A 27,592-nucleotide genomic window follows, 5' to 3' on the forward strand; every position below is an offset into this window, starting at 1 on the left:
GCCTTGGGCGTGCGCCCCGTTAACAAAGAACACCTGTCTTTAATCGATGAACTGTGTTTGGGCTGTTTAAGGACTGCGCCCATGCAAGGACGATGTGAAGTATTACACCGCGTCTAGGAACGCGAAAAATCCGAAAAATACATTTCTCCATTCGGAAAACCGGAGATTTTCAAGAGTTTTGTCAAATATCCGGATTTCCGGAAGACTTTCATCCCTGAAATTGTCAGACTGAGCAGTTTTTCTCCTAAAATCAAAACACAATCCTGTTATGAAAAGAATCCTGGATATTCCTAAGCAGGCACCACAGACTTTATTTGGATGTGACGTGAAGCCTTTCTGCTTTCAAATACAGCCTCAGGATGTAGCAATTTTTTGACACATTTTTCTGGCAGTTTCTACTTCCTTTTAAGTACATTAATAAAGGCCTCTTTTGGGACCTCGATGTTTCCGATGCGCCTCATTTTCTTCTTGCCTTCTGCTTGTTTTTTCAACAGTTTCATTTTCCGTGTGATATCACCACCATACTGTTAGGAACGGTAGAATTTATATTAGTGTCCGGGCCAGAGGAGTATACCAAGAAATAGTTCAATTAGGATAAAAAGGCAAAGAGGAGTCACTTACACATTTTGCGAGGACATTCTTTCTGTATGCTTTGATTCTGTGAGAATAAATCATGAATGCAAATGTTACAAACACTTCACTCCTATTTACAGCGCGTACCGTTTCACAAAACGAGCATCACCACTCACGTTTCCCTGGCGATGACTTTGCTCCCGATAGCTGCCTGTACAGCAATCTCAAACATCTGCCTGGGGATGGATTCCTTCAGCCTTACACACATGGCTTTCCCTGTGTTATAGGCCCGGTCTCTAAAAGCAGCAGCACAGCAAAGGCTCTAATTAAAACAAAATCAATCATGCAGCTAGTAACACAGACAATAGTTTGCAATTTAAATGAGACTGCCCTTGGATTGCGTTGAACCAAGGGCTGACCTCAAACTCGGGTATTTAGCATGCACAGCTATGTCGTGTTCACTGACACTGCTAGCCATGCAAATGCACCCTGTGAAACTAGAGCTTACTTGTGAACAATAGTGGTGAGCTCTTCCACTGGTTTCCCATTCAGCAGGAAATCAATCTTAATCAGTTCAGCTGGTTCATAGCCAGCATCCTCGTAGTCAAAGCTGGAAAGGAGAAATTGCACTGCGGTGTGAAAACGCTGAATCGGACTAAAACGACAGCTCAGTTCTCAACTCTTACAGGGCTACAAAGGAACAGCTCGTATGGGCAAGTCGAACATTACCTAGCATATCCTGATGACATGGACTTAAGCTCGTCGTAAAAGTCTACCACGATTTCATTTAGAGGGAACAGGTACTGCATCATCACTCGGTGGTCATCGATGTAAACCATGTTCTTCTGAATAGCTCTGCGGCTCTGAAAATAAGTGGCAACAACATATCAATTTTAATAAAACTTTGGTGAAATTAGAAACGTTTTATTGATTTTGGGGGAAAGTAAACTAAACAATTGTGTGTTGGAGACACACATTAACGTGTACCGTAACAGCTAATGCAGTGTTTCTCAACCACTGGGCTGTGAAGTGCCATCTAGTGGGCCGCAATTTTTTTTTTACTTGTAGTAGAGTACAATTGCTGGGTTGCATCCGACGTCACATCCATCTCATTAAGCTACAGTCACACTACAGCTCGTGATGCTTTGCGATGGGTTAAAAACGAGGCACTTTGGTGGCGATATACATGTGAGCTAAAAGTTGTGCTCACACAGCAGGTGAACACTTGACTGTTACGCCTTTGCACACTTGAGTGTGGCGCAGCTCGAGCGGCCGCACACGCTCACAGAGCACGTTGTGCGCGCTCTTGGGACTCGTCGTTATGGGAAACACCGGATACTGATTTTAGCGCAATCCGCACGCACGGATGCGGACGCTGTTTTCACAGAGGCTTTGCGAAGTATTATCATCATCACCGTCATGTTTGTTTCTAGCCATGTTTATAACACTGTTTAAATACTCTCTTTTGCTTTTGTTTGTTTTTTGTAAAAATTTGTTGTTGTAAATATCATGCCTGCTAATAAACACTCTTCCTGCACTTAGATCTGTATACCTTGCTATCTCCTTATTCCCAGATCTTTAACCCAGCCACATACAAAAAGTTGTACTCCCCCATGCTCTTCCAGGTTTTCATCTGTTTGCCCGTGTAGAACGATGTCTGCAGCACCAGGTAGTTTGAGATGTCGGGGAACTCAACGGATGGATAATTTCCAACTCATAGGAAAAATCCTTCTTTGTTAGCATGTAAGGATCTAATCCCACTGAGTGGTTTCTATATCCACTTCTTTTGAGCGTACTTCTTGGTTTTAATAACTTGCTTATTTGCTGTACACAAACATGGCAGCAAGTTCTTGTGTTAATGGACCAGACTCCACTTTTGGATCATTAATCCCTTTTGAGTGAGAATGCCCTGCATGCATGGCTTTATATTGGCTTCTGGCACATCCATACAGTTTTAAATACAATACCTACAATTAAGAACAGTTGTTTTTTATTGCATTTATTTAATTCCTGGACTCCCATCTGTAACAGGGAGTGATGTTGGATTCCGTTAATACACTTTACAATAGATTATTAGATTCTAATACAACCCCGATTCCAAAAAAGTTGGGACAAAGTACAAATTGTAAATAAAAACAGAATGCAATGATGTAGATGTTTCAAAATTCCATATTTTATTCAGAATAGAACATAGATGACATATCAAATGTTTAAATTGAGAAAATGTATCATTTAAAGAGAAAAATTAGGTGATTTTAAATTTCATGATAACAACACATCTCAAAAAAGTTGGGACAAGGCCATGTTTCCCACTGTGAGACATCCCCTTTTCTCTTTACAACAGTCTGTAAACGTCTGGGGACTGAGGAGACAAGTTGCTCAAGTTTGGGGATAGGAATGTTAACCCATTCTTGTCTAATGTAGGATTCTAGTTGCTCAACTGTCTTAGGCCTTTTTTGTCGTATCTTCCGTTTTATGATGCGCCAAATGTTTTCTATGGGTGAAAGATCTGGACTGCAGGCTGGCCAGTTCAGTACCCGGACCCTTCTTCTACGCAGCCATGATGCTGTAATTGATGCAGTATGTGGTTTGGCATTGTCATGTTGGAAAATGCAAGGTCTTCCCTGAAAGAGACGTCATCTGGATGGGAGCATATGTTGCTCTAGAACCTGGATATACCTTTCAGCATTGATGGTGTCTTTCCAGATGTGTAAGCTGCCCATGCCACATGCACTAATGCAACCCCATACCATCAGAGATGCAGGCTTCTGAACTGAGCGCTGATAACAACTTGGGTCGTCCTTCTCCTCTTTAGTCTGAATGACACGGCGTCCCTGATTTCCATAAAGAACTTCAAATTTTGATTCATATGACCACAGAACAGTTTTCCACTTTGTCACAGTCCATTTTAAATGAGCCTTGGCCCAGAGAAGACGTCTGCGCTTCTGGATCATGTTTAGATACGGCTTCTTCTTTGAACTACAGAGTTTTAGCTGGCAATGGCGGATGGCACAGTGAATTGTGTTCACAGATAATGTTCTCTGGAAATATTCCTGAGCCCATTTTGTGATTTCCAATACAGAAGCATGCCTGTATGTGATGCAGTGCTGTCTAAGGGCCCGAAGATCACGGGCGCCCAGTATGGTTTTCCGGCCTTGACCCTTATGCACAGAGATTCTTCTAGATTCTCTGAATCTTTTGATGATATTATGCACTGTAGATGATGATATGTTCAAACTCTTTGCAATTTTACACTGTCGAACTCCTTTCTGATATTGCTCCACTATTTGTCGGCGCAGAATTAGGGGGATTGGTGATCCTCTTCCCATCTTTACTTCTGAGAGCCGCTGCCACTCCAAGATGCTCTTTTTATACCCAGTCATGTTAATGACCTATTGCCAATTGACCTAATGAGTTGCAATTTGGTCCTCCAGCTGTTTCTTTTTTGTACCTTAAACTTTTCCAGCCTCTTATTGCCCCTGTCCCAACTTTTTTGAGATGTGTTGCTGTCATGAAATTTCAAAATGAGCCAATATTTGGCATGAAATTTCAAAATGTCTCACTTTCAACATTTGATATGTTGTCTATGTTCTATTGTGAATACAATATCAGTTTTTGAGATTTGTAAATTTAGGCATTCCATTTTTATTTACAATTTGTACTTTGTCCCAACTTTTTTGGAATCGGGGTTGTAGAATAGATGAGCCAAAATAATTGGGGATCTTTTTTAATGGGCCCTGACTAGTTACAAGAATGAATAAGTGGGCCTCGAAGCAGAAAAGGTTGAGAATCCCTGAGCTAATGCATAGTTAAACTGACCACTAACTTCTGATTATGTTGTTCATGTACTGAACGTGTATTTTATGTTCATCGGAAATACAGCTTTATTATTAACAAGTCCATGAACGTTCAAAGAGTGTTGAACCCGTATGTCATATAGCAGGTTTTGTCATCAACAAATCTTTATTTATTAGAACTAGAACAATAATAAAAGAGAAAGCTTGCTAGAATCTAAATGCATTTTTTTTTACCAGATTATGGCTACGTTAAAAACTGAGCTGTGTGATTTAAGATAATTATATGGCAATCATACCTGACAGAGGCTCATGATCTTCCCAGTAAAGTCGTCAGGGCTGATGATAGTTCCCATTACCATGGGCTCCTGGTATTCTGCCACACAAGACTTCTCAGGGAATTGGGCTGGGTTTACAATGGTCACCACCTCCTGCCCATATTCCTACTCAACACAATAAGACAATCCATCAATACTCCATACTCTACAATAACTAAAAACATTGCTCCGAAATATCTGAGAGTTTTTCCATTTTCTCTATGAGGATCAAAAAAATATGTATACATCTGGCCATCACAACCATGTATGCTTGTTGAATATCCCATTCCAGATTTGTTCCCCCTTTCGCAGTTTTACTACAACCTTCACTCTTCTGGGAAGGTTTTACCTTAGATTTTAGAGTGTAGCTGTGGGGATGAGGTCAGGTACTGATATTGCATGAGAAGGCCTGGCACGTACAGTACCAGTCCGAAGTTTGGACACACCTTCTAATTCAATGGTTTTTCTTTAGATTTTATTAATTAAAACACACTTCATGTCTTAAAGTAATGATGGATGTTGTTTATCTTTTCTTAGTTGAGTGGTTCGTGACATAATATGGATTACTACAATTGTGGAATAGAATCTCTAGCCGCTTTATCCTGTTCTACAGGGTCGCAGGCAAGCTGGAGCCTATCCCAGGTGACTACGGGCGAAAGGCGGGGTACACCCTGGACAAGTCGCCAGGTCATCACAGGGCTGACACCAGTGATGGGAATAACGGCGTTAGAATAAACGGCGTTACTAACGGCGTTACTTTTTTTAGTAACGAGTAATCTAACTAATTACTTTTTACATCGTTATAACGCCATTCCCGTTACTTACAATAAAATACTATGCGTTACTTTATTAAAGCTGTTCTCATCTGGCACGCTGCTCGCTCAGCCTTTCTTTACTCTGCTTTAGTGTGGGGCGGGGAGACACGAGACAACGGCACAGTAAGCCAATCAGAGTAGATTTGGACAACATATGTAGGTAGGCCACGCCTACTGCACTACTGCGCGCTCTTTCAATCGGAAGACCCAGCGATGGCGAGCGGTCAGCCCAGCACTGCGCTTTCACACTGGAAATACAGCCATTACTTTTCATTACTTGAAATAAAAGGCAAGAGTGTTTACGTGCAATGCACATTATGTCGAGGAACAAAGCGTTTGTCCTCGTCAGTGGCCAGTAATTAGTAACATAATTTTAATAACTGCAAAAATATATTACATTTGATAGATGTCTTATCTCACATTGTCCCACAAAAATATTAATATAGTGTAGATAACGTTACTAATTGGTTCTGTTAAGTGTCCATTTCAGTCATTAAACACATTTAACATTCACTTTTATTATGATTACACTAATTGAATTTGATTTTTTTTGAGGGGGAACAAAATGTAACGGAATAATTACTTTCCCTGGTAATTAGTTACTTTTATGACAAAGTAACTCCGTTACTAACTCAGTTACTTTTTGGTAAAAGTAACTAGTAACTATATTTAATTACTTTTTGAAAGTAACGTGCCCAACACTGGCTGACACATAGGCACAGACAACCATTCACACTCACATTCACACCTACGGTCAATTTAGAGTCACCAGTTAACCTAACCTGCATGTCTTTGGACTGTGGGGGAAACCGGAGCACCCGGAGGAAACCCACGCGGACACGGGGAGAACATGCAAACTCCACACAGAAAGGCCCTCGCCGGCCACGGGGCTCGAACCCGGACCTTCTTGCTGTGAGGCGACAGCGCTAACCACTACACCACTGTGCCGCCGGCTATTTACTGTATTTATTATTATTTACGGTTTGATCTCAAACACATAAAGGCAGCAAGAAATTGCACTAATTAACTTTTGACGAGGCACGCCTGTTAATTGAAAAGCATTCCAGGTGACTCCCTCATGAAGCTGGTTAAGATAATGCCGATAGTGTGCAAAGCGTCATCAAGGTAAACGGTGACTACTTTTTTTGGTTTCCATAATTATTTCCATATATGTTCCATATGTTATTTCACAGCTTGGATGTCTTCAGTGTTGTTCTACAATGTAGAAAATAGTCAAAATACAGAAAACAACTATGAATGAGGAGGGGTGTCCAAACTTTTGACTAGTACTATAGTCACCGTTTCATCCATAAGGTGTTCAGTGGGGTTGAGGTCAGGGCTCTGTACAGGCCACTCGGACTTTTCCACTGTAACATTCACAAACCATGAACCTCGCTTTGTGCAAAGGGACACTGGTCATGCTGGAACAAGTTTGGGCCAATTAGTTCTATCCATCCATCCGTAACCGCTTATCCTGTACAAGGTCGCGGGCAAGCTGGAGCCTATCCCAGCTGACTATGGGCGAGAGGCGGGGTACACCCTGGACAAGTCGCCAGGTCATCACAGGGCTGACACGTAGAGACAAACAACCATTCACACTCACACTCACACCTACGGTCAATTTAGAGCCACCGATTAACCTAACCTGCATGTCTTTGGACTGTGTGGGAAACCAGAGCACCCGGAGGAAACCCATGTGGACACGGGGAGAACATGCAAACTCCGCACAGAAAGGCCTTCACCGGCCACTGGGCTCGAACCCGGACCTTCTTGCTGTGAGGCGACAATACTAACCACTACACCACCGTGCCGCCCAATTAGTTCTAGTGAAGGTAAATTGTAACGCTACAGCATACAAAGACATTTTAAACAATTTCGTGCTCAGGACGACAGTCTGATGAAAGCAGACATATGGCTGTGATGGTCAGGTGTCCACATACTTTTGGCCATATAGTGTACGTTTATACATATAACAATTAAGTTGCCACAACCAATCACGTATCCCGTTATACCTTTATGAGTTTGGGCGAGGCCAGGACCGCCTTGTATGGCACTGTCGGAGCTGTGACGATAACAGATGCATTATACTCCTGCTCTAAACGCTGGTTAAAGACCTCCATGTGCAACAAACCCAGAAACCCCAGCCTGAGAGAACGAAAAAGATCAAAGAGTGCATCATCATCATATACCGTAATTACTGCATTTCTGCCAGAATATTTCTGTTGTGAAATAAGAGGATGGGAGGGGGGTAAATGTGAACATATTAAATCCAGACCTCCAGCCAGCCCCCAAAGCCAGACTACTGTCTCTCTGCACCGTCACGCTGGAGTCATTCAGAGTGAGCTTCTCCACGGCGCTGCGCAGAGAAGGATACTCCGACTGATCCGTAGGGTATATGCCTACCGCACATACACATTTAATTCAATTTAAACACATTATGGTTCTAAGCAACAGTTACAGTTGCAACAGCTGTTTACTCGGCGAACAAGATGCGAACACCGAGTCGACAGCAGTTATTCACTGCCACTTGTTTGGAACAGTTTGTTACAGCCTTGTTACTCAAAAAGGTTTCGATGCGCCTTACTCTGGATGTGCTGCACACACAAAATTCATGATAATTAATTCTATAAAGAGGTTTCAGATCTGTCAAGTCACTGAAGTCTTCTCTGGGTCAAGAACACATTAACAGCCTTTGTATCGGTTTTCTAAATAATTTCATGTAAACAGCTCCTCTGTCTTTTACTGGCTATATTAGTCCTTACGCACAATTTATTATTTTTTAATCTTGACTGTCTGTCTAGTCTAAAGTCCTTTCCCGCACCATATGCGCATAGGGCGGCGCCGATCTCCGTTTCTGTACTGTCCTAAATTTTAACCTGTTGTTTTTATCTTTTAATTCTCGTGTTTGTTTACGGGTATGAAAGGATTTGTATAGTTAATTTCTATTGCTGTTTACATTCTGGTATCGGTGTATTTTGTATCAGGTAGAGTAAGTGCACTGGTATATCCCTGCATAGTTCACTTTTTGCACTACCGCCATGGTACACATTCTACTGTACCGGAGCGTCCACTTGCGCTATGCATACTGCCTAGAATCTGTGATCATCTCACAACTGTTTTTTTTTTTTTTTTGTATTTGTACGTGCATGTCATATAAGCTACTGGATGCCTCGATTTCCTTCGGGATGAATAAAGTAAGTAAGTATGTATCTAGAGTGTCTTGCAAAAGTATTCATCCCCCTTGGTGTTTGTCCTGTTTTGTTGCATTACAAGCTGGAATTAAAATGGATTTTTGGAGGGTTAGCACCATTTGATTTACACAACCTGCCTACCACTTTAAAGGTGAAAATTGTTGTTTTATTGTGACACAAACAATAATTAGGATGAAAAAAACAGAAATCTGGCGTGTGCATAGGTATTTCACCCCCTTTCGTATGAAACCCCTAAATAAGAGCTGGTCCAACCAATTCACTTCATAAGTCACATCATTATTTGATTAAGATCCACTTGTGTGCAATCAAAGTGTCGCATGATCTGTCACATGATGTCTGTATAAATCAACCTGTTCTGGAAGGACCCTGACTCTGCAACACTACTGAGCAAGCAACATGTAAACCAAGGAGCCTCCAAACAGGTCAAAGTTGTGGAGAAGTATAGATCAGGGTTGGGTTATAAAAAAAATCCCACACTTTGAATATCCCAGGGAGCGCCATTAAATCCATTATAGCAAAATGGAAAGAATATGGCACCACTACAAACCTGACAAGAGTAGGCTGCCCACCAAAACTCACAGACCGGGCAAGGAAGGCATTAATCAGAGATGCAACAAAGACACAAAAGATAACACTGAAGGAGCTGCAAAGGTCCACAGTGGAGATGGGAGTATCTGTCCATAGGACCACTTTAAGCCGTATACTCCACAGAGTGGGGCTTTAGGGAAGAGTGGCCAGAAAAAAGTCATTGTTTAAGAAAACACGTTTGGAGTTTGCCCAACAGCATGTGGCAGACTCCCCAAACACATGTAAGAAGATTCTCTGGTCAAATGAGACTAAATTTGATCTTTTTGGCCGTCATGGGAAATGCCATGTGTGGCGCAAATCCAGCACCCTGAGAACACCATTCCTACAGTGAAGCATGGTGGTGGCAGCATCATGCTGTGGGGATGTTTTTCATCTGCAGGGACAGGAAAGCTGGTCAAGACTGAAGGAAAGATGGATGGCACTGAATACAGGGCAATTCTGGAGGAAAACCTGTTGGAGTCAGCCAGAGGTTTGAGACTGGGATGAAGGTTCACGTTCCAGCAGGACAATGACCCTAAACACACTGCTAAGGCTACACTGGAGTGGTTTAAAGGGAAACATTTAAATGTCTTGGAATGGCCTAATCAAAGCCCAGACCTCAATCCAATTGAGAATCTGTGGCATAACTTGAAGATTACTGTACACCAACACAACCCATCTAACTTGAAGGAGTTGGAGCAGTTTTGCCTTGAGGAATGGGCAAAAATCCCAGTGGCTAGATGTGCTCAGCTAATAGAGACATACTCCAAGAGACTTGCAGCTGTAACTGCAGCAAAAAGTGGCTCTACAAAGTATTGACTTTGGGGGGTGAATACTAGCCTGGGAAATCCCATGCTGCTTTGCACAATTGTTCCGATCTGAAAAGACAGCATGGAAACTATGGTCTAAAGGCTCTTCTGAGTTAGGGAGCCAATCAGAGAGTGGGGAGGGGTGGAAAGACGGTGACGCGTACTACTCGACAAACGGAAGCTTGTAGTTTATTTGGGACTGTTTACGGATCACATTTAACATGGCGGCGAGCGATACGAACCAAACTTTCGATCAAGCTTTGTCTTGCACAAACGGCAGTAATCGTTCGGTGCCATTGTTTTCCTATTTTTGTTTTGCCTTCTCTTTCTTTCTCTTCTTCGTCGCTCTAACTACGTCACCGGGTACAACTGCCATGATTGGCCATGGGCTATGTATACGCCAAATGATAGACATTCGAAACGTCCAATAAACGGCCGTTGACAATCGTAAACCACACCTCCCCTACGAGAAATTCAATAGGCGGATTCCAGACCATATTCACTTGTGATATGGTCTGGTGTTAACCAGACTAGGTGAATACCATGCACACTCCAGATTTCTGTTTTTTCATTTTAATTATTATTTGTGTCACAATAAAACAACAATTTGCACCTTTAAAGCAGTAGGCATGCTGTGTCAATCAAACTGTGCTAACCCTCCAAAATCCATTTTAATTCCAGCTTGTGATGCGACAAAACAGGACAAACACCAAGGGGGGTGAATACTTTTGCAAGACACTATCAATCAATGAATAAGAGGATTATCACCGTTAGTGCAGGTCTAACAATGTCTTTCAAGCAATTAGCAAAAAACCTAATCAGAATAATGCAATGTAATGCAACGATTCAGGAAAATAGTGTTACTGAACATAATTACAGAAAGCTATTGTAACCTTTACATGAAAGCTGTATACCTGCAAAGACCATGGACTTAGCAGGTTTAAAGCCAGGCAGCGCCTCCACTGGCTGCTTTTGGAGATAGAACGTGTCTCCAACCTGAGCGTCCTTCACTTCCTTCATGCCGGCTATCACATAACCCACCTGTCCTGCATAGCTGAGATCAAAAGTATGCATCAGGGCACAAAATAAATGTAGCAACCACTGTTTGTGCAAATATTAAAACATCTGGATCACAAAGTGGAACTTTATAACTTGGATTTTCTCTGTGGATTTCGTCTGGCTTTATCCACGGAGTGCGGATAATTCAGGTTCTTGCGACTAGTGTGGATCAGAGGTCATTTTGGTAATGAGAATATTTTACATTTAGAATAATACCAAACGAAATCCACTGTGGAAAAAAAGGAAAACATGTCTTGGGGATTATTATCACTTTAGCACAGAGGTGGACAGTAACGAAGTACATTTACTTGAGTACTGTACTTAAGTACACTTTCTGAGTATCTGTACTTTACTTGAGTATTAATTTTTTGGAAACTTCTGACTTTAACTTCACTACATCTGAAAGACAAATATCGTACTTTTCACTCCACTACATTTCTATCAAGGTCCTCGTTACTCGTCACTATGAAGCGGCTTTGAAAGTGGATGTTTTTTTCTTTTCTTTTCTAAAACGTGATGTTTTTTTCGCAGGTGACACCGAGACAGCCGATCAGTAATCACTAGGGTCACGTCACGTCCATAAACTGTATAAAATCAAGTTCAGTGATTTCTCAGCAGCGTTATTTAACACGATCAGTTGATGGCAGAATGGAAGGAGGCGGTTCTTCTGGGGAATAATGCACGCACTCATGGCTTTACCTAGAACCCATGTTTCAGTTTTCTGAAAGGATTAAAGATTCGTTTCATTTTAAATGTTTGCTTTGTTTACCTAAACCGAACCACATCATGGCGTTCAAAAACTTGCTGTCCAACCTGCGGAAGCATATTGAGGTATGTAAACATTTTATTCCAAGAGAAAGCTTGCAGCGAAGTTGTTTGTGCTTTTAGAGCTAGCGATAACGTTGCAATAGCGACACAGTCTGGTTAGTCAAATGACTTTCTATGGATTTGCCTGCCAAGTTGCCACAGCCTTGTCCACAGCTAACATTAACACATAGCTAGTTAACTTGGACACTGTTAGTTAGCATGTAAAAACAGAGTTACGCTAACACGAATAATGTTAACTTCAGCATAATCATGCCAAATAAACAGAATGTAGAAATCTTTCTTTTCTAGTAGCGTTAGCTCCCCAATATGATTTTGAGTTTGAAAAGAGTTTGCTAGCGTCAGGTGGAGTTTCAGCTCTACAGGTTCTACAAACTAGTCAGAAAATCCAGTCGCTGCTTCAGAGGCATTCGGTTTTGTAAGCGTTATGACAATAACACAATGCCTTGACAGAAAATGTACTTTTAATACTTAAGTACTTTTAAAAGCAAGTACTTCAGTACTTTAACTTAAGCAAGGATGCGTTATCCTAATGGGCTTCATGGGGAGCTGCCCGGGGCCTCGGAGGTAGCGAGATCGGAAAATATGAAACGATATTTTCAGAAGTTTTGATCATATTGATAACATTTTTGATGCATTTCACCACCTGTAAAGCCTCGGTCACAACCGGCCGTATGTGCTCCTACGGCCGGTCTACATGCAAAAAATGCAAGAAACGCACGGAGGGCGCGTGTGTGACGTGCTGATTTTCGAGCCGCAGACCGGCCGCAGAGGTTCTTTGTCATGTCAAACAAACTCTACGGCCATTTACGTTTTTTTCAGGTTGCAAGACAAACTTATGGCCAACGTGCGTCTTTCTCCATGAACAAAAAAAACGCAGCGATTTGGGAAACGCCAAAAATCACACGGCCAAAAAATCGTACGTCCAGTTGTGACCTAGGCTTAAGGAAGCCCACCTTGTCCCGTCGCATAAATCACCCGTCATTGTCAATATGATCACTGTCCACCATGTCTTCACACGCTACGCCAGCTTGAGTTCAATGATTTAATTAATGACTTCGCTTTCCAGAAAAGTAGGAAAGTGCCCTTGTAAGTTGACCCATGGCTGTCAAACTGAATGCGCAAAGCTGTGTGCCACTGCTGTTTGGGACATTACGTGTGTGAAAGGATGAAATGTTTCACATAGCCTAACATTTTGAGATTTATTTCTGAGAAGCAAGATATTTTTCTTTCTTTGTTATCGCTCTTTGTTTTCACAAGTTAAAAGTCGCCTGGATTCCAAAATGAAAACGAACGGTTATATACCAAATGAATGTTCTTGTTCTGAAGACTAAAGAAACTGTTGTAGGCCGAGGTTATGTTCTTGACATGTTGTTCATTGACTCACTCATTCAAAGGCTTCTTGAGGCTAAACTTTAGTTAACCAGACTTGTTAACCGTGATGTCTGATGGATTTTTTCACCATTGCTTTTTCTCGATTAAATAGGTGTTGATGGATATAAAGTTTTATCGTTCAATAGTATTTCTAATTGTGCCACTGGCATTATTTAAGTTTCTGTGTCTAGTTAGACAGGCACGTCTGAGGGGTGAATTTGCTGAGCGCAGTTGACAACAGGCGGGGCTGGGGCCTCGGGGGGGGGTGTCTGCCCAGGGCCTCGGCAAGGGTTAATGCGGCCCTGAACTTAAAGTAGTTCTAGAATTTTAGAACCCACTATTGATGAAAATGTAGTATAAGGGTATATATTCAATGTATGCAAATTAAAAAAAAAAAAATTTCCCCATCAAAGGGGTGTATTTGAGCGACAAAACCGAGCTTCTGGGAAGCATTTCCTATAAATCCCAGTCGGGAGTCACGTGACCGATGACATAGTAAATTGACCAGGATGGCAGCATCCAGTATAAACACAAGCGAAATGAGTGAATCAGACAGCGATTATTCAGACGAAATTGCGTCTGAAGACGAAAGTGAATCGTGTTCCAGTTGAGGTGAGTCGATGCACAACATTTTTTCTACTAAATCAGAGGTCTGGGCCGAAATGTGCGTCGTGATCGGCAGCAGTGATGGGAATAACGGCGTTAGAATAAACGGCGTTACTAACGGCGTTACTTTTTTTAGTAACGAGTAATCTAACTAATTACTTTTTACATCGTTATAACGCCGTTCCCGTTACTTACAATAAAATACTATGTGTTACTTTATTAAAGCTGTTCTCATCTGGCACGCTGCTCGTTCAGCCTTTCTTTACTCTGCTTTCGTGTGGGGCGGGGAGACGCGAGACAACGGCACAGTAAGCCAATCAGAGTAGATTTGGACAACATATGTAGGTAGGCCACGCCTACTGTACTACTGCGCACGCTTTCAATCGGAAGACCCAGCGATGGCGAGCGGTCAGCCCAGCACTGCGCTTTCACACTGGAAATACAGCCATTACTTTTCATTACTTGAAATAAAAGGCAAGAGTGTTTACGTGCAATGCACATTATGTCGAGGAACAAAGCATTTGTCCTCGTCAGTGGCCAGTAATTAGTAACATAATTTTAATAACTACAAAAATATATTACATTTGATAGATGTCTTATCTCACATTGTCCCACAAAAATATTAATATAGTGTAGATAACATTATTAATTGGTTCTGTTAAGTGTCCATTTCAGTCATTAAACACATTTAACATTCACTTTTATTATGATTACACTAATTGAATTTGATTTTTTTTGAGGGGGAACAAAATGTAACGGAATAATTACTTTCCCTGGTAATTAGTTACTTTTATGACAAAGTAACTCCGTTACTAACTCAGTTACTTTTTGGGAAAAGTAACTAGTAACTATAACTAATTACTTTTTGAAAGTAACGTCCCCAACACTGATCGGCAGTATATTTGGGGCGAACCGATGGCGTTCAAGCGGCCTTTCCAACAACACGGAAATGACTGCAGCTGTCAAAGTCTGCTTTGTGTGCGTTCGGAGCTTGGGGAGAAGAAAAATGCGGGCCTGAATGGGGACAGTCACGGCTGTATCGTAGAAGTGCAAAGCAGGAACTCGTCCAGGGATCGTCTAGTTCTTGTTTAGTTAAAGAACCCTTTAATTGTCCTAAAGGTTCGGGAAGCTCGTACAAAGCGCGCCTCAAGATTCTCCCATGGACTATAAAAACCACTTTTCCCTTTACACTCACCAGCATAAATATGTGCACTAGCCTTCAACTAGCACCAGTCTGCCCTCGTCCGCTTTACTTGCCGGTTCCACTCAGCGAGATCGTATCCATTATTCTTATCAGGATCAGGGAACTGATGTAGAGATACTCCGTCTTTGTTGGTTTTAGAACAGCTGTACGCGACACACTTTTTTACCATTCTTTAAATTCGTTTCTTAAGACAAGGATTTTTTAAGATGTTACCACACGGACTGGCCAGCGGGAGTAGCAGGAGTTTTCCCGGTGGGCCGGTGGTTCAGTGTGGGCTGGCGGAAGAAAAAAATAAATAAAACAGTTGCGCGCTGGCCTTTAATATGATAAGCAATGTTAACAGTTTCTTAAAGAAACTGTTAACATTGCTTATCATATTAAAGGCCAGCGCGCGACTGTGTGGTTTTTTTTTTTCCCTCCGCCGGCCCACACTGAACCACCGGCCCACCGGGAAAACTCCTGCTACTCCCGATGGCCAGTCCGAGAAAAAAAAAAAAAAAAAAAACAGTTGCGCGCTGGCCTTTAATATGATAAGCAATGTTAACAGTTTCTGAGATGTTGAGTGGTGACGTGCCTTATCAGCTGATGTTACTCTAAGGAGGCGTGAACGTCCCGCCCAATTTGACAGGTAGTTCACGCCTCCTGCTGTCAGGTACAGCAGGAGGTGTGAACTACCTGTCAAATTGGGCGGGACGTTCACGCCTCCTTAGAGTAACATCAGCTGATAAGGCACGTCACCACTCGACATCTGGTGACTGTTTTGAAGAAGGCGGAAGTTTATCGCCGAAACTGTCAAGGTAACATCTTAAAAAAATCCTTGTCTTAAGAAACGAATTTAAAGAATAGTTTCAATAGGTAGACATAATGAACTTTCACTACACACTTTTTTACCATCGTATACAGTGGAAATAATCCGTAGATCCGTGAATTGTCACTCACAGTCACAGTATGTACAGGCAGTGAGCTGTCTAGCTTGTCAATTTACTACGTCATCGGTCACGTGATCGCGGCGCGATGTTTTGCTCGTGGGCTATCGCAGAAAATCCTCTATAAAATCATTACGGATAAACATTTTTTAGTGATTTTTTTGTAATATACTACAAATATTAGTATTCATCGTTACATGCAAAGGCGATTTTCAAATTCTAGAACTACTTTAAGTAAAAATTTGACTGGACAACTTTCACTTATATCAGAGTAACATTTAACGAGTGGGATCTGTACTTTGACTTAAGTAATAAACTTGGGTACTTTGTCCACCTCTGCTTTAGTACCGGTATATTATGAATAAACAGTGTTTATTGCTCATAAGGATTTCTTACAGTCTCTCTGTAGGTTGTTCATCTGGCCTCAGAACCCCCAGTTCATTGACCTCGTACGTCTTTCCCAGGTGAGCTGAGACGATTCTGTCTCCCTTACAGACCTGTCCATTAAACAAGGCGATATTGGCTACTACTCCTCTGTAGTGGTCAAAAGTCGAGTCAAAGACCAGGGCTTTAAATGGTTCCTCTAGCTTAGCTGTGGGTCTGGAAAGAGTCAGAAAAAGCCTTCAAGGTTAAGAAAACCGATAAACATCCACAAATGCATGTTTATATGAAGATATTTCATAATGCTTAAAGGAGATACGCAGAACCTTTATTTTTAAATACATTTGTGAGTGGATAGAATCTCCATCCTTGACTCTTGTATGCTGCATAAATGGGAATTTAAAAAATATATATTTTTGAGAGTTAAAATCGACTGCAGGGCGGCACGGTGGTGTAGTGGTTAGGGCTGTCGCCTCACAGCAAGAAGGTCCGGGCTCGAGCCCCGTGGCCGGCGAGGGCCTTTCTGTGCGGAGTTTGCATGTTCTCCCCGTGTCCACATGGGTTTCCTCCGGGTGCTCCGGTTTCCCCCACAGTCCAAAGACATGCAGGTTAGGTTAACTGGCGACTCTAAATTGACCGTAGGTGTGAATGTGAGTGTGAATGGTTGTCTGTGTCTATGTGTCAGCCCTGTGATGACCTGGCGACTTGTCCAGGGTGTACCCCGCCTTTCGCCCATAGTCAGCTGGGATAGGCTCCAGCTTGCCTGCGACCCTGTAGAACAGGATAAAGCGGCTAGAGATAATGAGATGAGATGAGAAAATCGACTGCAAAGTTGGCATTCGAGCTGCCCCGCTGAGCCAGCCAGCCCTGAGTGCGTGACGTCACAGCAGGAACCGGTCTTAATGCCGAAGCCTTTGACAGCTATAGACCAAAGTCATGTAAATAAAAATTTACGGTGAAAGTAAGAAATACTGTTACCGACTTGCTCAGCTAAGACTGATTTGACTTCATTGATTGTGGGTTGACTCTCATGAAAACAGGATAGGTGTTATAACTTATGCAACATACATGTACATGCATGCATTTTCACTTTTAAACCGTAAAAGGCTAATTAAATAATCAGATGAACTGAGACAATCACATTCTGAAGCAAATTAAATAATCTTATACCGGTAACTTAAATACAAAATACAAGTTACATGCATTAATCTAAATGCAGATAAACAACGAGTGTTGTTTTTGTTGTTTTGTATCCAAATGAGAGTCACAGCTACCCGTCTGTGTTCTCGCTTCTTGAAGGCCGACCTTGTGGCCGATTGTTTCAAAACAATCTGACTTTCAGCTGTTCAGTTCTCCGTTCATTTGCTTCTTCTATGTAAGGGCGAGATATTGCTGCTGAGCCAAGCATATCCAGCGGAGAAATCAGACGGCTGGTCCACTCTTTCTCTATACTGAGTACTCCGCCATTACTGCTCAGCTCAGGCAATTACTAAAACCCAGGACGGGACGTCACCTGTTTTAGTGACAACTGCGAGGAGGTCACTGCCCACGCGATAATGTCACATCCCGTTCTGTTCCAGCCCGGGTTTTAGCAACAACCCTCGGCTCACACTCCAGGAGAACTGGTGCAACTGAACTTACTTTTCTTGTAGTTTTCTTTTCCTTTAATTGTTGGTACTGCACCCTCTTTCAATACGGGCTTATAGCCAACGCTCCTCAACAGATCAGAGGTCTCATACGAGTCTTCAGTAAAATGTACAGAGCAGAGGAGAGGCCACTTCGTAGGTGCCCAATGTGCCCATGAACTTCTTGCAAAATGCGTCCAAATCTTTGCAGTTTGAACATTCTTGGGCCATGAATGCAACATAAATCCACCTTCTGTCGTGTTGCTGCACCCGCCAGCAACACATCTACGTGGCATGGCGATAAATTAGCTCAAAACAGAAGCTCGAAGTTGCAGTCAGCTCTGTGTTTTAGTATAGTGGAAATGGCAATGAGACCGATAGACTTCCTGCGGTGATGTCACAGATGTCAAGGTCATTCACTCAGACCGCTACCTATATGAATCATTTTAATCGTAAAAATTACTATATTAAATTTATTGTTAACGCTTAAAACTATTCCTGTGCCATTCTTGAGGTCTCAAGGCATTTATAAACAAAAAGTGAGGCCATGGTTCTGCGTATCTCCTTCAAGTGTTCAAATCATGGCAATGGAGCAGTATCCTGAGCAGATCTACTGCACAGAAATATCAGCAATGACCTTCAATGTGACTTCATTAAAATGAACAAACCGAAAGTTGACATAAACGTGTCTCCTAGCTGGTTATAAACTAGAACTGTGAGTAAACTCACTATAGAATTCCCCCCGCTCGCAACAAAATGTGTCAACTGGAACGGTGTGTGAACTTAAAGAAAAAGGTACCCCCGCAACACTATGATTCAAATTCCTATTAGTCGTTCATCTCAATAATATATTGGGTCTAAATCCATTTGGTACAATTTCATGGAATGGAACACCAGCCACATCACCAGATAATGAGACATGTAAGAAAATAAGTATCTTTAAGACCTTGGTTCGGGATTATTTTTTTTCATGGACCTCTTCAGGTGAGGGCGGCACGGTGGCGTACTGGTTAGCGCTGTCGCCTCACAGCAAGAAGGTCCGGGTTCGAGCCCCGTGGCCGGCGAGGGCCTTTCTGTGTGGAATTTGCATGTTCTCCCTGTGTCCGCGTGGGTTTCCTCCGGGTGCTCTGGTTTCCCCCACAGTCCAAAGACTTGCAGGTTAGGTTAACTGGTGACTCTAAATTGACCGTAGGTGTGAATGTGAGTGTGAATGGTTGTCTGTGTCTATGTGTCAGCCCTGTGATGACCTGGCGACTTGTCCAGGGTGTACCCCGCCTTTCGCCCGTAGTCAGCTGGGATAGGCTCCAGCTTGCCTGCGACCCTGTAGGACAGGATAAAGCGGCTAGAGATAATGAGATGAGATGAGATCTTCAGGTGGTACACTGCAACTGTGTAAAATTTCATGAAACCGTTTAGGAGGAGTGGTGCTTACAAGACACATGGACAGACGGACAGACAGGGTGATTCCTATATTACCCCCCCAAACTTTGTTTCCAGGGAGTATAATAAGATTTCTGAACAAACTATGATTTGAAATGTACTCAACATTTTTGCTTTTAAATAAATAAATAAAAACACAACCCCACCACATACGCAAAATACTCCAAATATCCAAGTAGAAATTTGAATGAAAAAGATTCAAAAGAATTTGATGAAAACTCACGGAGGTATTCTCTTCACTACCTCTTGAAGAACTCGCTCCACATTTGTGCCTAGTTTTGCAGAAATCTAAAAGACAAGGATTTCGAAAAGCATGAGGCTAAACATGGTTGTGAGGATAAAAATGCACTCGGAGCACAACGTTATTTCTCAGCTCGTGACTTGTGCTCACCCTGATACACTCCTCACTTGGAATATCAAACATCTTCTCGATTTGCTTTTCCACTCGGTCAGGATCTGCATTTTTTAAATCAATCTAATTACAAAAGAAAAGAATTCGATCACACAAACTTACACCATTGACAGGGAAATATTCTGTCAAAAGTATGCGCTTACCTTATTTATAACTGGTATGATGGTTAATTGAGCTTCAAACGCCAGGTAGAAGTTTGCCACCGTTTGTGCCTGTATTCCCTTTAATAGTGACAAACAGAAAGAAACATATCACAATAAATAACATTTGTTTATTGAAATGCAAATATAAATAAAAGATAAATCCCTTTTACTTCACTGTCAGAGCCTTATGCTATCACCGTAATTATTTGAAAAAGATGTTATGGTAGATTTCCTCACTGTACAGAGCAAGGATATTTAACTAACAAAAAAAAAAAACAAAACACTAGAACAAAACCCCGTCTTTACAAAAGTCCAGATAAGCAACTCAACTGACTGAATGCTGACAAGTTACCTGTTAAATGCTTATTGAGTACCCATTAATTATTAGTTCATGGCTATAAACAAGACATCAATTCAACGTAGTTCACTATCACTTTTGACTCCTGCCATAAATATGTGGACACTTGATCATCAAATGCGTATGTGGGCCTTCTCCCAAACTGTCGCCATGAAGTTCAAAGGACACAATTGTATAGAATGTCTTTGCATGCTGTAGCTTTACAGCTTTCCAGGAGCTTTAGAGCTTTGCTGGAATGTGGGCTAAGCCCAGACATGTTTCATCACGACAATGCCCTTGTGCACAAAGCAAGGCCCAAGACATATTCAGGGCTTGATGTTCATGGCAGTCCAACTGTCCGGGACAACGAAACATTTGGTCTGGACAAGCCAAATCCGCATCTGCCTGTCCAATGGGACAAGTTGAATATTTGTTAAAAAAACAAACCCACCATTATCATCATAATTATTCAAGAGTTACATCAGTAAAGTTCCAACAAGACTAGTTCCATCACTTCAATCCGGTGCGTTTATGAAATTCTGGGGAAGCCAAGTACAGCAGGTGCGTGTGTAAAAATAACCACGTTGTAATAACTAATTCTAGATTATTAGACTTTGAATTCATCTGGCGACCTCAAAAAAATATATCTAACTGTGGTGAATCTTTATTTCATTCGGACATTCGTTGTATTTTGCTTTTGTATGGTTCACATTAACGATCACAAATGTCGCAAAATATTTCATGGGAATTTTAAGACGGCGCAGAACTCACTCACGGTTTTTCTTCATTCACAACGTGATTCTGTCACCCTCATCGTGTCCAACTTGCTTTCTTTCAGTTTCATTTTGTCAAAAGAAAGTGAAAAAGATGTCAATCCCAACTCTTAAACTTGCATAACAGGTAATGGGTTATAACAACACATGCATCATAATGGGGCTTTGAATTGTTTTTGTTTATTGTGACAGTTAAAGTTTGAATTTTATTGAAAAATTATAAATCATTAAAGCATAATAATTATCATAACTATACCTGCTTTTTGATAAACTTTGTTAACCGCTTTCCTGTCACTGAACTAGTAAATACATACACTACCATTCAAAAGTTTGGGGTCACTTTGAAATGTCCTTATTTCTGAAAGAAAAGCACTGTTCTTTTCAACGAAGATCACTTTAAACTAATCAGAAATCCACTCTATACATTGCTAATGTGGTAAATGACTATTCTAGCTGCAAATGTCTGGTTTTTGGTGCAATATCTCCATAGGTGTATAGAGGCCCATTTCCAGCAACTATCACTCCAGTGTTCTAATGGTACAATGTGTTTGCTCATTGCCTCAGAAGGCTAATGGAGGATTAGAAAACCCTTGTACAATCATGTTAGCACAGCTGAAAACAGTTTAGCTCTTTAGAGAAGCTATAAAACTGACCTTCTTTTGAGCAGATTGAGTTTCTGGAGCATCACATTTGTGGGGTCGACTAAATGCTCAAAATGGCCAGAAAAATGTCTTGACTATATTTTCTATTCATTTTACAACTTATGGTGGTAAATAAAAGTGTGACTTTTCATGGAAAACACAAAATTGTCTGGGTGACCCCAAACTTTTGAACGGTAGTGTAGTAATAAAAAAGGTTATGGTCAGGACAAGTGAAAAATCTTGCTGCTTGTCTAACCGGAAGAAGAAGAAGAAAAAAGTTAACGTCGAGAACTGATAGTTTTCCAAATTTGGAGTGGAGAACTCATGTGGCCTGCACCTCAATCCCACTGAACACGTTCAGGATGAAGTGGAACTCCGGCTGTGTGCAAACCTTGTGGAAAACCGTCCCAAAAGAGCGAAGGCTGTGACAGCAACAAAGGGGGAACCAACTTTGGAACTGGATGTTCAATAAGGGGGACGTCATGGCCTAATGGCTAGAGAAGCAGGACCAAAAGGTCACTAGTTCAATTCCCTGGACCAGCAGGAATGTGCTGAAGTGCCCTTGAGCAAGGCCCCTAACCCCCAACTGCTCTCCAGGCTGCTCTGGGTATGTTGTACAACCCCGATTCCAAAAAAGTTGGGACAAAGTACAAATTGTAAATAAAAATGGAATGCAGTAATTTACAAATCTCAAAAACTGATATTGTATTCACAATAGAACATAGACAACATATCAAATGTTGAAAATGAGACATTTTGAAATTTCATGCCAAATATTGGCTCATTTGAAATTTCATGACAGCAACACATCTCAAAAAAGTTGGGACGGGGCAATAAGAGGCTAGAAAAGTTAAAGGTACAAAAAAGGAACAGCTGGAGGACCAAATTGCAACTCATTAGGTCAATTGGCAATAGGTCATTAACATGACTGGGTATAAAAAGAGCATCTTGGAGTGGCAGCGGCTCTCAGAAGTAAAGATGGGAAGAGGATCACCAATCCCCCTAATTCTGCACCGACAAATAGTGGAGCAATATCAGAAAGGAGTTCGACAGTGTAAAATTGCAAAGAGTTTGAACAGATCATCATCTACAGTGCATAATATCATCAAAAGATTCAGAGAATCTGGAATAATCTCTGTGCGTAAGGGTCAAGGCCGGAAAACCATATTGGGTGCCCGTGATCTTCGGGCCCTTAGACGGTACTGCATCACATACAGGCATGCTTCTGTATTGGAAATCACAAAATGGGCTCAGGAATATTTCCAGAGAACATTATCTGTGAACACAATTCACCGTGCCATCCGCCGTTGCCAGCTAAAACTCTATAGTTCAAAGAAGAACCCGTATCTAAACATGATCCAGAAGCGCAGACGTCTTCTCTGGGCCAAGGCTCATTTAAAATGGACTGTGGCAAAGTGGAAAACTGTTCTGTGGTCAGACGAATCAAAATTTGAAGTTCTCTATGGAAATCAGGGACGCCGTGTCATTCAGACTAAAGAGGAGAAGGACCACCCAAGTTGTTATCAGCGCTCAGTTCAGAAGCCTGCATCTCTGATGGTATGGGGTTGCATTAGTGCGTGTGGCATGGGCAGCTTACACATCTGGAAAGACACCATCAATGCTGAAAGGTATATCAAGGTTCTAGAGCAACATATGCTCCCATCCAGACGACGTCTCTTTCAGGGAAGACCTTGCATTTTCCAACATGACAATGCCAAACCACATACTGCATCAATTACAGCATCATGGCTGCGTAGAAGAAGGGTCCGGGTACTGAACTGGCCAGCCTGCAGTCCAGATCTTTCACCCATAGAAAACATTTGGCGCATCATAAAACGGAAGATACGACAAAAAAGACCTAAGACAGTTGAGCAACTAGAATCCTACATTAGACAAGAATGGGTTAACATTCCTATCCCTAAACTTGAGCAACTTGTCTCCTCAGTCCCCAGACGTGTACAGACTGTTGTAAAGAGAAAAGGGGATGTCTCACAGTGGTAAACATGGCCTTGTCCCAACTTTTTTGAGATGTGTTGTTGTCATGAAATTTAAAGTCACCTAATTTTTCTCTTTAAATGATACATTTTCTCAGTTTAAACATTTGATACGTCATCTATGTTCTATTCTGAATAAAATATGGAATTTTAAAACTTCCACATCATTGCATTCCGTTTTTATTTACAATTTGTACTTTGTCCCAACTTTTTTGGAATCGGGGTTGTACGTCGCTCTGGATAAGAGCGTCTGCTAAATGCCATTAATGTAACGTAACAAGCACATACAGGCGTGATGGTCAGGTGTCCACATACTTGATTTCTGATTTAATGTCACACTTTCCCTGGAGTTCCTCTGGTCTGATGAGCTGCCTTCAGCTAAATTATTTACATAAATACATGTGACTGCATAAGACACAATAAAGGACCTGCTATCCAACCCATGCTGGTTTATATTTAAAAATCTGCAGTCACTGCCATTTTTCTCTGCGACAATATTTTTCTCTGCATCGTGACTACAGTCTGCCAGCTGACGACTCCTGGGATAGAAAATGTAGCGATGCACACTTTTTATTCTCTTAAAAGAACTGTTCCAGCTAAAACACTAAAGCGTTTATGGAAGAAAGTTAGCTGCAGTTTGCCTCCTTGGTGCACGGTACCTCATTTGCATCTACTATGAGCAGAACCCCTTGGCAGGCTGATATGGAGCGCGACACCTCATAGCTGAAGTCAACATGACCCTGAGCACACATGGGGGGGTGGGAGGAAAAAAAAAAAGACCAAATTATCAAATCTAGACATTTTTAAAGCATATGCAGCAGAAGTTCAAGAAATTCCTTGGAGCACACTCAAACAGTCATTAATTCAGCATATACAGTATAACCTAATAAAATTCTCTCCAGTATACGACTGCTGTGGATTGCGAGTTGTTTTATGCTGACCGGTGTGTCGATGAGATTGAGTAGATAAGTCTGTCCCTCATGCTGATAGAACAGAGAGGCAGTCTGAGCCTTTACTGTGATTCCTCTCTCTCTCTCCACCTGCAGTTTGTCCAGCACCTGCTTATTCCGCTCTGTCTTTGCAATGGCACCTGCACAAAATATGAAGGATTTTAAGGCAACGTGTTCAGTAGTTTGTCCACTTACAAGTATATCCAGAGCCACTGAGGTGACAGGGTGGTTATTAATTAAGATGTGGCAACAATTTAATACACTGAGAGCACAAGTCAAGTTTTTCAAGCTGTATTTTGCGTCCACAAAAGTGTTACGATGCGGCAACTACTGTATTTTAAAACGAGTAAAACACAGAGAAATGAATCAAATGACACCATTGTGAGCACGAGATGACCGATAATATATCACACCTTAAAGTGCATATCACGGGTAAATTCAGGAGCAAGATCAATGTAATTCTCCTATTTTATATTAAACTTTGGTCAAATATCTGTCACATTCTGCATTCTCTGCAATTTTTTTACCTTGCGCAATACCAGAAAAATTCAGTTGAAATCAAGCCATTTGAGGTGAATTCATCCGCCTCTGAAAAAACTTGGCATTTGGATTTCCCAGGAGACACTGATTTTCGTGATGTCACATGCGGGACGCCTCCCTCTGAATCCTACGTCAGCGCTGGTTTGTTTATGAGAAAACGACCTGGTGGTTTTCTGCAAATTTCTTCAACGTTATCGCGTAATTATTAAAATGGTTAACAGATGTATCGTAGGAGGCTGTAGCGACACCAATCATGATGGGATTAGTACTCACTGTTTTCCAAAAGACCGGACAATGAGAGAGAAAGGGGAGCGCTTGGTCTACACAGGCTGTGCACTGAAACCGTGCAAAGCTCTCGCAGCCTGCTGGCGCTTCCGCAGGTAACGTCACGAATCTGGCTCCAGACTCCCTTGGGATTTTTCCAGATACGTTTTGTTATTTTATTTTTTTCTGCTGTAGACAGATGGCCTTGTGCAAAATTACCCTTTTGGATGAGTGTGTAAAGGGACATACTTTCATATAAAAAAACCCACGAAATTGGTCCAGAATATGCACTTTAATCTTGGAATGATGCATAATGGCATACTGGAGTTGCTTATCACATAGACATAACAGTAGCCTGCCTCAAGATAACTAAATTCTCAAAGCAAAAAATATTGTTATAATATTGCACGTTGTCAAGACAACACGACATCACACATCGGGGCTCATGCGAAGATCCAATGACAAAACGTTTCTGCTGCCCATGTGCACAATCATTTTTTTGTTCGCTGGGAAGCAGAGATGATGAGGCTATTCCAGTGCTACTCCTAGGATTAGCTATGCTATAATTAACAGGGATCCCAGCAGTAATTGAAAAAAATAGAGGAATGTAAGAAACTACCAGCAGGGGTCAAGGGGGCTGCAAGCCCCCTGAAGCTGTTGAGATTTTAACATTTAAAGATGCTATAGAACATATTTTTTTAAATAGATTTAACATAGAAAAGCAACAGAATTTAACAATGTGTATCTATTTGATGCCATATTTTGTAATCAATGACATAAGTGGCAAAAAAAAAATTTGTTATTTATAAAAATTAGATGAAAATGTAGCTTTGAAGAATACTTCTTCTAACCCGGACACTGTTCTGCTATCTCTTTTATGGACGATATCTTTTTTCCACGACATATTCAGGGCTGTGAAATTGTAAATAAGAAATCCAAGGAAAAGGGGGGTCTGGGGGGCACAGCCCCCCGGCATAAGCCGGGGGTCACCAAGCCATTTTAGGTGTTATATGGTGTATTCTGAGCATTTCCTGCAAGTAAAAAATTGATCTCAACAAGTAAATATTTGACTAGTCTTGGTCTTCATTTTGCCATATAAAATACCTATCAACAGTTCTCTCTTTTAAAATGAAAGATCCATGTAAAATACCTTGAAATATCAAATCAAATCAAATCAAGTTTATTTGTACAGCGCTTTTAACAATAAACATTGTCGCAAAGCAGCTTTACAGAATTTGAACGACTTAAAACATGAGCTAATTTTATCCCTAATCTATCCCCAATGAGCAAGCCTGTGGCGACGGTGGCAAGGAAAAACTCCCTCAGACGACATGAGGAAGAAACCTCGAGAGGAACCAGACTCAAAAGGGAACCCATCCTCATTTGGGCAACAACAGACAGCCTGACTATAATATTAACAGTTTTAACAGGTATAACCCTCAACTGTCCTCATGGGGCCGTCCTTCACAGGAGTGGGGCGATAAAACTCCGACCAGACACAGGGCACCAGGATGGATCAAGCAGGTCCGAGGGGCAGAAGAGGCCAGCATCTCAATCCCAGGATCAATATGTAACTCAGAGGGACAGATGGGGGGGCGGGGGGGAGAGAAAGAAAACACGTTGTTAGGTATGCCCTAAAAATGACAAGTATTAAATCTGTGTGGTAGGCTCGCAGAGACGAGAGTCTTTACATCAGGCATGACGCACAATGGCATGTTAATATGGTAAAAAATATATCATGACCTGCTCTGGCTGGATGCTTGATTGGGTGATGGGAGCACACTCCTCAGCAATGATGAGATGCAGATGGGACCGTTAGGCCTGGCCAAGACAATTCAGTTACATTTAACCGGGTCTGGGACATGCGACAGAATGTCTGACGGCCGATTCCCTGCAGGCTACGATAGCCAGTCGAGGTCCCCACCGTCTCCACCAAAAGATTTCCTGTTGACTCCATGTAACTCAGAGGGACAGATTTGGGGTGGGGGGGGGGGAAGAGAAAGAAAACACA

General features: G+C 41.7%; 1 protein-coding gene across 2 annotated transcripts in view; it reads right to left on the bottom strand.

Moving 5' to 3' along the window:
* Positions 1-266: 266 nt before the first annotated feature.
* The window catches only part of guf1 (GTP binding elongation factor GUF1), a 37,750-nt gene continuing 10,424 nt past the window's right edge, over positions 267-27,592 (bottom strand). For both annotated transcript variants that reach the window (XM_060927905.1, XM_060927906.1), the window contains 15 exons: positions 24,769-24,917; positions 24,487-24,567; positions 20,083-20,160; positions 19,919-20,002; positions 19,751-19,815; positions 16,478-16,681; positions 11,002-11,141; positions 7,775-7,898; positions 7,512-7,644; positions 4,667-4,810; positions 1,303-1,436; positions 1,082-1,183; positions 750-869; positions 622-658; positions 267-524 (listed from right to left, as the gene is read on the bottom strand). In XM_060927905.1, the coding sequence (XP_060783888.1) occupies positions 396-524; positions 622-658; positions 750-869; positions 1,082-1,183; positions 1,303-1,436; positions 4,667-4,810; positions 7,512-7,644; positions 7,775-7,898; positions 11,002-11,141; positions 16,478-16,681; positions 19,751-19,815; positions 19,919-20,002; positions 20,083-20,160; positions 24,487-24,567; positions 24,769-24,917 (1,724 nt within the window). In that variant the 3' untranslated portion in view covers positions 267-395. The remainder of the gene's footprint in view (positions 525-621; positions 659-749; positions 870-1,081; positions 1,184-1,302; positions 1,437-4,666; positions 4,811-7,511; positions 7,645-7,774; positions 7,899-11,001; positions 11,142-16,477; positions 16,682-19,750; positions 19,816-19,918; positions 20,003-20,082; positions 20,161-24,486; positions 24,568-24,768; positions 24,918-27,592) is intronic.

The sequence above is a fragment of the Neoarius graeffei genome, chromosome 8 (genome assembly GCF_027579695.1).
Source record: "Neoarius graeffei isolate fNeoGra1 chromosome 8, fNeoGra1.pri, whole genome shotgun sequence".
In the NCBI taxonomy this organism is placed as follows: Eukaryota; Metazoa; Chordata; class Actinopteri; order Siluriformes; family Ariidae; genus Neoarius; species Neoarius graeffei.